The sequence below is a fragment of the Plectropomus leopardus genome, chromosome 16 (assembly GCF_008729295.1).
Source record: "Plectropomus leopardus isolate mb chromosome 16, YSFRI_Pleo_2.0, whole genome shotgun sequence".
NCBI lineage: Eukaryota > Metazoa > Chordata > Actinopteri > Perciformes > Serranidae > Plectropomus > Plectropomus leopardus.
This window is the reverse complement of record NC_056478.1, coordinates 9130118-9139599: the sequence shown is the minus strand read 5'-3', so window position 1 is coordinate 9139599 and position 9482 is coordinate 9130118. Positions and strand designations below refer to the sequence as shown.

Below are 9482 nucleotides of genomic sequence, written 5' to 3'. Positions count from 1 at the left end.
AATTCCTTCAGTTTTCAATTTTCGGAAGGTTTTTACAAAGAGCCAAATTGTCCGCAGAGGTCTCTTAGAAACAGGCCAGGAGATTAAAATTGGTAAAAATACTAGATAAAGCAGTTTTACGTGAAAATTAAGTGTTTCTCCTCTGCTGTTGGGCATGTTGGAGACAGTTCACTGGCCTAGCATCTGCTAATGTGTGCTCACCTATTTTCTGATCCAGATGTTCAGGTTTTTACCATGAGCCTCTTCTCCAAATCAAATGGACCTGGTGATTTAAACAGATAAAGACACTTAATGAAGCAGTTTCAAATTATAAATCATTTTTTTACTAACCCCTTTTGGCTCATCAGGGGCTAGGCAGCTAGAACAGCACCTGTTAATTTGTGCTGACATTTTATCTTTGGTATCTTAAAATCCAGATGTTCAAGAGGTTTTTATTGTGAGCTCAATTGTCCCCAGAGGTCTCCTCATCTCCAAAAAACAGACCCAGTGATTTAAACCACTGAAAACACCGAATAAAGCAGTTTCATGTTACAAATCAGTGTTTCTCTGAAGCTGTTTGGCTTGTTTGAGACGGGCCACTAGCCCAGTACCTACTGATGTGTGCTCCGTTTTTTGTGATCCAGATGTTGCAGGGAGCAGAATTATCCGCAGAGGTCTCATCCTCTCCAAAACAAAGGACCAGGTGATAATAACCAATAAAAACACAAAATAAAGCCATTTCAAATAAAAATTTGATGTTTCTCCTAAACAGTTTGGCTCATTGCAGACAGGTCATTAGCCCAGTACTTGCTGTGCTGTGTGCTCACCTTTATTTCTCTGATAACTTAAGAGCCAGATGTTCAGGAGGTTTTACATTTTCGTCTTTTTCCAAGGCTGTTTGGCATGTTGCAGATGGGTCGCTAGAGCAGCACCTGCTAATGTGGGCTCGCCTTTTTTTCTGATAACTTAACTCAAGTTAAAAATCAGTGTTTTTCCAACACTGCTCATTGCAGAGGGGCTGCAAAGTACGATGGCCAATGGGAAAACATTAATGGTCCTACCTATAGCCAGTGTCTGGTTTGTCCATTTTGGGCCACTGTAGAAACATAATGGGTTCCTTGGAAGAGGACCCTTTTCTTATCTAGACATAAATGGTTCATTCTAAGAAATCAAAAACCCAAAAATTATTAGATTCAGGTAATGAGACTTCAGAAGACACACTTATTATGTTATATTCCATTTCTGCCAATATATCTTTCTAAAATCCTACACAGTGGACCTTTTATACCTAATTATGTATTATTATTATGTTTTTATTTGTACTCTTGTATTTTATTTGTATTTTTTTATCCTTTTTAATATGTAAAGGGTCTTTGAGTTCCCTGAAAAGCGCTCTATGAATAAAATATATTAGTATTATTATTTAAGAAGAAATGTCCCCATTGAGGTATAACAAAAATTTACTTCTTTCTGCTCTTTGGATGCAGCAAGACAGTCCTAGCAGAAAAGCCATGCTGAAATCATTCTTTAGTTTATTCATTTAATTAAGGGATTAAGAACAGCAGGAGAAAGTTAAGGAGCAAATATGGAAACATGATCTGCTTATAACTGCCTGAACAGATTTGAATGCACCTTGAAGCCACCGGGGCCACACTTCCATAAGGTAGCCAGCAAGAACAGTTACAGCGAGTTTTCAACAAGCTGCATCTGGAGAATTTATTTGCAGACATGAATGCAACTATTTTTTTTTAAAGTCCTTGAAAACTTCAAATCATATAAACTTTTTTTTTTTATCCTGGTCAGCTTCTTATTTCCTTTGATAGATGTTTTTATTTCATTTATTTATTTTTGTCTGTTTAGTGTTTTGAAGTGGGCAGTTGGAAAATGGGGATTTCACCATGCACCAATCAGAGTTTATCTACATTTTAATCAAAATATTATGACAGCTGTGGCCTTTTTTTGCCTACAGCAATCAGACTGTACAATACAGAAGTCAATAAAACAAAAGACAGATAGCTTGAGTTTTGGGGGTTCTTTGGCTGTATGATGCCATGGTATTGTATTTTCAAAATGTATCCATGTCCTGGGGCAGTTTGCTTTCAAGATAGAAAGCTTTTTGCGGCTGTTATCTCCGTTTCCATTGAAATACAATGAGCCTGACTAACTACTGGAAAACAATCACTCACGTCGATAGAATCCTATATAAAAGGAAACCTACTTTACTACTCCAGCAAGTAGATCGACCCATAGCAACAACGTAGCAACGTTTTCTGCTTCCTGTTGAGTCCGCTGGCTAACTTGTATCCCAAACTAAATAAATACACCACATACAAACACACAAGTGGTTAGCTTGCTCAGTCTTGGTACGACTAAGATATTTGCTGACAGAAAAATCATTTTCCATGTACATATTTAGCTATTACATCCGCAAACTTTACCTGTTTGTTTAAGCTAGTAGCTCCGTGTCGCGGCACAGCTGATGGAGGATGCCAAACATTTCCAACAACTCCGGAGCGAGGTAACGTCCAAAAGTCAAAATTAATGAAAAAAAGATAGATGTATCATCATTTCCAATATTCTTGACAGGTTGTTATCTGACGAAATAGGCTATTGTGCCTCACTGTGCTTCCTGGTGGCGTTTCACCGTTCAAAAACAACGTTTCAATCACTTAGCCTACACTTCCCATCATGCCTAGATCAGGATGGAGGTTTTTTACTCTGCTGTTTTATGTTTGTTTGTTTGTTTGTTTTTTTATTTTCATTTTCACTTTCATTTTTATTTTCATATATATATATATTTGCATATTGCGTTTTTGAATATACAAAAATACATTTTGTCTGCTTGTAAATGCTGACTTTTTCGTTTTCCCTGTTATGTTATGTTTACATGTTTCGAAATGAAAAATATTAATTAATTCATTCATATAATGATATACGCAAATATCACTTTTTGTCAGTGTGTATAATGTGTCTGTTCAGAACATGGTGTTTTGTTTTGTTTTTTTTCTTTTTGGTTTTTAATCATTTTTGTGTTACTTTTAGTTTAAACCTTTAGCGTGTTGGCTGTTACTTTTTACCTGCTCAGCTGTATTTGCTGATTTTTATGCTGTGAGATAAATTTTAAACAGTTATGTTGTTCTAGCTCACATATATATTGTGGTAACATTATTAGGCCTATGTCAAGTGCAATTATTAAACACAGCAGAATAGTACTCCAAATAACAAGGGAGGACTGCTGTCATGCAAATTTGAACCTTATCCAAATATACTGTGGACCAATTAGGTTGCTTGGTTGATTTTTTAAATGTATGCATTGTTATGAAAGTGTTTGATATATGGTGTGTTTGAGCAAAAATGTATAGGCACACACACTCTCTATCTCACTCTATTTATTATGTAAATTTCACATGTAGATAGTTTTACTTATGATATTGTACATTCTCCATTTATTCAGATGTTAACTGTGAGTACAAATGTAAATCAACTCAAACTCATATTGTCAGACCTTTGTCCATCCCAAACAGCCATCAAAGAACTCATGACGACAAAGGCTGACTGTTGCATTGCTTCATGTTGCTCGCGTCTCCACCAAAAAGTTGCACTTGAATACAACAAAGCTACAGCTAACAAAAAGCTGAAAAGGCAGGCAGAAACAAAGAAAACAAAATGCAAAACTGAACGAGAGACTTATTAGGAGAGTGAGAACGGGTGAGCAGGAGGTGAGGTGACTCCAGTGCTGATGATAAACAGGCGAAACTAATCAGAGCGTGGCAACAATTAAAACTGGCTGAAAAACACACAAGAGCAGGAAGTGAAGTGATCTGAAATGAGAGGAGAGTAACAAAGTAAAGCAGGAAACACTACAATGAATTAATCAAACAAAGAAAAAACTCAGAAGCAAGGCAGATCATACAGTTTCCATTTAACTTTTCTTACTTCCTTGAACATCATAGACCAATTAAATGGATGGTAATTATCATTTTGTCATCACAGTGTACACTTTTTACTCACCAGAGAGGACAGTATGAACTCTGGCATGATGATAACCCTTGTTCCATTTCTGATATGGTGTTTTTTTAAAAAAAAAACATTTTTATTGTCTCCACATTAAAGTGAATTGTTGCAGTATTATTTGCCACTTCTGTTTTTACTGCATGTAGCTCAGATTTAGCCCCTTTTACACTGTCTGTGCAAGAGGGGAATATCGCGCCCTTATGGCTCCTCACTGTTCTGTATAAAAGGTATGATTGGGGAATGTGTGTTGGCAATGGAGGAAGTAAAAGCTCTGAATGGAGGTCTGTTTAAAGGGGGCAGCTGGCAGGACATGTTTTGATGGTGTGCTCTGTATGTGACCCCCGTGGGAGATTTCAAATGCAAAAGCGGTGTTAAGAAGAGACTTCGTAGCGGCCCTGTAGCGCAATCTCTGTTTAAAAAGTACTTTTGACAGCTTCAAATTCCTCAGTATGCACAGTCTTTAGCTCTGACCTAAGAAGTATAGCGATGTTTTATTTTGATGACGTCAGGATTTTAACTCTTAGGTCCGACGTCTCCATCTGATTATCAGGTTGGGGCGAGTCACTGCTGCTATCGGTAAATGAAATACTTGAGCTAGCAGTTTTGGGCCCAGCAGTAATGGCTCCTCCAGTGAATTTGTATTTTCAGAAATTGGCCATTGGAGCAGCAATACAAAAACAAAATCCACTTAACAATGCTAATGGGATTCTTCAAAATGCACATAAAAATATGTTCATGAAAACCCGGCTACAGATTGAAAGAAAAAAGGTTTCAGCGCCTTTAATGTCAGTCACAGTGATTAAATTAAGGTTATTGCTGTCTCCTTAGTAATTCAATAAAATATAATGTTCAGATCTCAGAGTGAGTGAGTGAAAAAAGTTGATCATTACCTAATCACCATCTGAACCATGCACTCCCTCCCACTGCTCATTACAGGAATGCTTTTCTTTGGGGCAGGTTTATTTTTTAGTGCACATACTAAAGAAAACTGGCAGCTCTGGGGACCTGCAGTCAGCACCACTTCATTAGTTTCAGTTTGAACACACAGTGTAAAAAATCACACTTATAAAACTTTGACAAACAAGATAAATTAGAGACTTTGATTCCCCCTCCTCCTCTTATTTGCCCTGCAGCTAAAGAAAAATATTATTTTGCCTGGTTGCAATTATAAAAAGTTAAAATGCTTTTGGTGACAGCACAGTAGGTGAAAGCAGTTGGTTGCTCCCTATGGAGCCGTGCCTGATGACCAGAAATCCCTTCATTAAAATGCTTTAACCCTTTGAAACCTGAGCAAATTGGTTTGGATTTTTGACTTTTTTAAAAAATCATGTTTGAAATAAAGACATCAATCAGTCAATTTCTTTCAAAAACATTGCGGAGAGGCAATGATCAGATTAATAAGACATGGCCCAAAATGAGCAAAAAAACCCCAAGAAAATTACCCTAAAATAGCAAAGAAAAAAAGGGAAAAAAGGTTAAAAAACAAATGAAAAACCCCAAACATTTTTTCCCTGTAACATAATTTTGAGTACATAATTATAATAACTATGAATTAGCATTTTTTCTATTCTTTTAAAACTCACCCACTCTTTAATAATAGTAATAGTGCAATTTTTGGGACATTTCTTGTCAAGTTGCACACTGCTTTTCTCCTATGTTTTTAAAAGAAATCAAACCAATTTGCTCAGGTTTCAAAAGGTTAAGCAGCTTGTGAAAGGCAGCCGAAGAAAACTGATGCTGATCTATGTTTCAAAGGGTTAAGATGATAACAATACAGAAAGTGCATTTGAGGGCAAGCAAAAATACATGCTGGAGGTTTGGGTCACGGGGCTGCAATTATCTAGCAATGATGAGAAAATGCTGTAATTATAATGCAAATGTTTTTGAGTGCAGTCACTGTGAGATGGAGCACAAATCTTTCTAAAAACCCATTCATTAAAAAGAAAAGTAAAACTCAGTGAAATGTTCACAGGGTCGACTTTGAAAAATCTTTTCTTTAACAAAGCGTCAAAGACGTCTATTAAAATGATTGCAAAGACTTAAATGTTTAACTTCTATAAAGAAAGAATTCACCAAACTCATTCTGATGTCATTACATTTTTTATTTGAAGGTGGGACAGAAACAAAAACCTGTGTTTCATAACCGTGCTGACAGCTTCACTGTGTGCGTAAACACACATTCCTCATCATCATTAGCTCTACGGTGGCGGTATCACCGTGGTGCTCGTATATAGTATTTGTGCATGAGCGCACACACACGAACACAAAGCGCGGGGCAGCTGTGGGGCTAATTTGTTTAGAAGGAATTAATTAGACATTATTAGGGGGAAAACAATGGAGCAGAGGCAGGGTGTTTAACGGTGGGACGTCAAAGAGGCAAACCTGTCACGGAACAATAGGCTAATATCCACCCACTGCTTCCCGGCTACTGCTCAATTACTTTATCACACAATAAGAGACACACACACACACACACACACACACAAACAAATAAACACAAATAAATGCAAGCAGGAAGTGCATTTTCTGATCAACATTCATTCATGATGGTGCGACAGTATTCATGTGTTTCTAATTGAGCAGATGTTTCCGTATTAAAGGTATCCGCTCTTGTACCTTCAAGGCAGATTCTGCAGCTGCTGTTGACGTGTCTTCAGTTGATGAACCCAATTACAGAACAAAACGCTGAGGTCTCATATCACTTCTATTCTCGTCTACTTTCCTCAGATCTCAATCCAAACCAACTCCTCTCTCAACACTCTGCTTCCCAAAATCTGCTTCATCACCGCAGTCTGTGGCCGCGCTCCAAACTGCTCCCCCTCTATCCTCACACCTTGTCCCTCCTCCCCCTCAAAGCCACTTTCTGAGAACGGCCAATGCAGAGTTGAAGGTGATCTGGGCCTGGTGGGTCCCCCGGTAAGCCAGCAGCAGGGAGCCCGCCTCAGGCCCGTGGCCCGCCGCCAGCAGCTCAGCGGCTGCCTTCTCCACGTCCCAGCCTCCCTCCTGCTGGTGGGACAGCATGTGAGAGCTGAGCAGGGGGTACAGGGCCGAGGAGACGCAGCCCACCAGGAGACCTGCATCCAGGAGCAAAGAGAGGAGCTCGGCGTCGCAGGAGGAGGCTGTCTCCTGAGAGGGGAAAAAGAGAAGGGGGGAAGTGTAAACACATGTGTTAATGAAGTCAGGAGAAACTAACTTTCTGTTTTAAGTGTGATTGCGTTTCTTTTTTTTTATCCATGCGAATACATGCCAAGAGTAACAGCCAGGATTTTGGCAAGGATGCAATCAGTCTCTGCCAGGTAAGCAGCTATCATTCAGCAGACCTTCTCTAAACACCCACTGGCTGATAAAACACTTAAAGTGGCTGCCTGATTTGGAGATTTACCAGCTGCAGCGTTCTGCATAAACAATGTGTTGTAGCTTCCTGCTGCAGCAGCAGAATCCAGACTGAGTGCGATTACAACGTTACACGCTTCAAGAAACCTGATGAGGTCAGAGCGTTGGGTCAAATCCTGTGTTGACCCAGCGGTGCACCACAATTCCCATGGTGTGTCGCTACAAACACACACAAACACACAAACTGTTCTTTCAAAGATGAAGAGTCAAACAGGCATTGAACTGTTTGCCGTGATCATTTGACTGGTACAAAAGATTGTTGTTAGTTGTTGTGGTGACAACACGTCAATGGGGCTTTCTGAGTTTGAATTTTTATACATATTTATTAAACAGAAAAATACAACAGTACACCGTTTCTCTCTTTCAACAAACTAAGACCAACCTAAGCTTGATTGACTGTTATCCTATTGGAAAACACACCAACAGAAACAAACTAAAACTCACAAAACGTCTCAGTTCATTTTGTTAGTCATCTAGTGGGTTAGTCCACTTTTCCATGGGCAGACTATGAGACAATTGGACCCATCATCTCTCCTACTTATGACTGAGAAACTGGAAACATACTTGCAGCCTTTAGCCTGTAGTGGTTTTTGTAGTGTTTTTTTTTTTTTTTTTTAATTGTAGTCATTTTGTGTCTTCTTTAGTTGTTTTCAGGGTCTTTGTTTTGCCCCTTTAAAAGTTGTTTAGTATCTCTCTGAGGTAACTGTGTTTTGCTTTTTTATGTAATTTTGTGTCAATTTTTAGTTGTTTGGTTTCTCTTTGTAGTCACTTTGTATCTCTTTTTGATTGTTTTGCCTCTTTTGTATCATCATTTTGTATCTTTTTGTGGTAATTCTGTGCTTTGCTTCTGTAGGTCAATTTGTTTTGCCTCTTTTTGTTATTATTTTGTGTCTATTTGGGGTAGTTTTATGTCTCTCTAGTTATATATGTATCTTTTTGAGGTAATTTTGTATCTTTTGTTGTTGTTTTATGTGTCATCATATTCGTTTCGTGTCTTTTTTTAAGTTATTGTTTGTCTCTTTGAGGTAAATCCTAAAATAAACCCTTTATTCACTAAATCGGATGAAAACATTTTTGCAGATCTACATGCTGTTCATTCTGTCTTTCAGCTGTCCACTGAGCAGCATCTCTAACTTGTTTTTCAGAGGCAGATACAGTAACGTTACATCTTGCTCTCAGTCTCAGCTCCCCCTCTTTTCTCTCGCCTTCCCTCCATTCATTCCATTAAAACGCCTGCCATTTACACACAAGAGCTCCCAGTTTCGTAGAAAAAAAATAGAATAAATAAAAAAAGGGGAGAACCCCGGTGGGTCAGGTCAGGTCGTCTTGCTGTGCTGACATGCATGGGAATGTCTGTTCTACTCTAATTCCATTTCTATGCCCTCTCCTTTTCTCCTGCGGTTTCCTTTGCAGCTTTCATAGAAACATTCTCAGTTACAAAAACACTTCTGAACACATGTTCACACAGCCACAAACAAACCTTTACGTAATGTTTTAATCCCATCTTCCGCCTCTTTACATCAATGAATTACATGCAAATTCAAACAGCTAAATGCCGCCGGGGCTGTCGTGAGTGCTTCACAGGCCAGGGAGAAGCGACGCTGAGTGCTGGGGGTGGAAAGACCCTCTCTCGGTGACTCAACCCATCCCTGCATCCTCTCACCTGTTTGCTGTCTCTATTATTAAGTTTGCACTTGCAAAACTCTACACGCATATGTGCGCGCGCGCGCACACACACACACACACACACACACACACACACACACACACACACACACACAGACAAGAGTGAGTCTCTGTCAGGGTATTTCTGGCGCTGAGGCAGATCAATTATAAATGTGGAGCTCATGTCTACTCTTCTGTAGTGGAGAAGGGGAAGCAGAGACGGATGGATTTCTCTCCCTCACCTCTGAAATCTCTCATCTCTGTGCTGGCCTCGCTCCATTTTTCTCCCCTTGAAGGACAATTCATGCTTAGAAACATAAAACTGTTTAAAAAAATGATCACTTCAACCTTGATGATGGATAATAGTGAACCTGAACGTCTCACACGAGAGTTTTAAGCCATTCAACTGTTGTCATTGACAATGACACCGT

At 39.0% G+C, this 9482-nt stretch overlaps 1 protein-coding gene across 1 annotated transcript in view; it reads right to left on the bottom strand.

Moving 5' to 3' along the window:
• Nucleotides 1-6077: 6077 nt before the first annotated feature.
• The window catches only part of nbas (NBAS subunit of NRZ tethering complex), a 220608-nt gene continuing 217203 nt past the window's right edge, over nucleotides 6078-9482 (bottom strand). Inside the window, exon 53 of the mRNA XM_042503247.1 lies at nucleotides 6078-7119. Within this exon, the coding sequence (XP_042359181.1) occupies nucleotides 6844-7119 (276 nt within the window). The 3' untranslated portion in view covers nucleotides 6078-6843. The remainder of the gene's footprint in view (nucleotides 7120-9482) is intronic.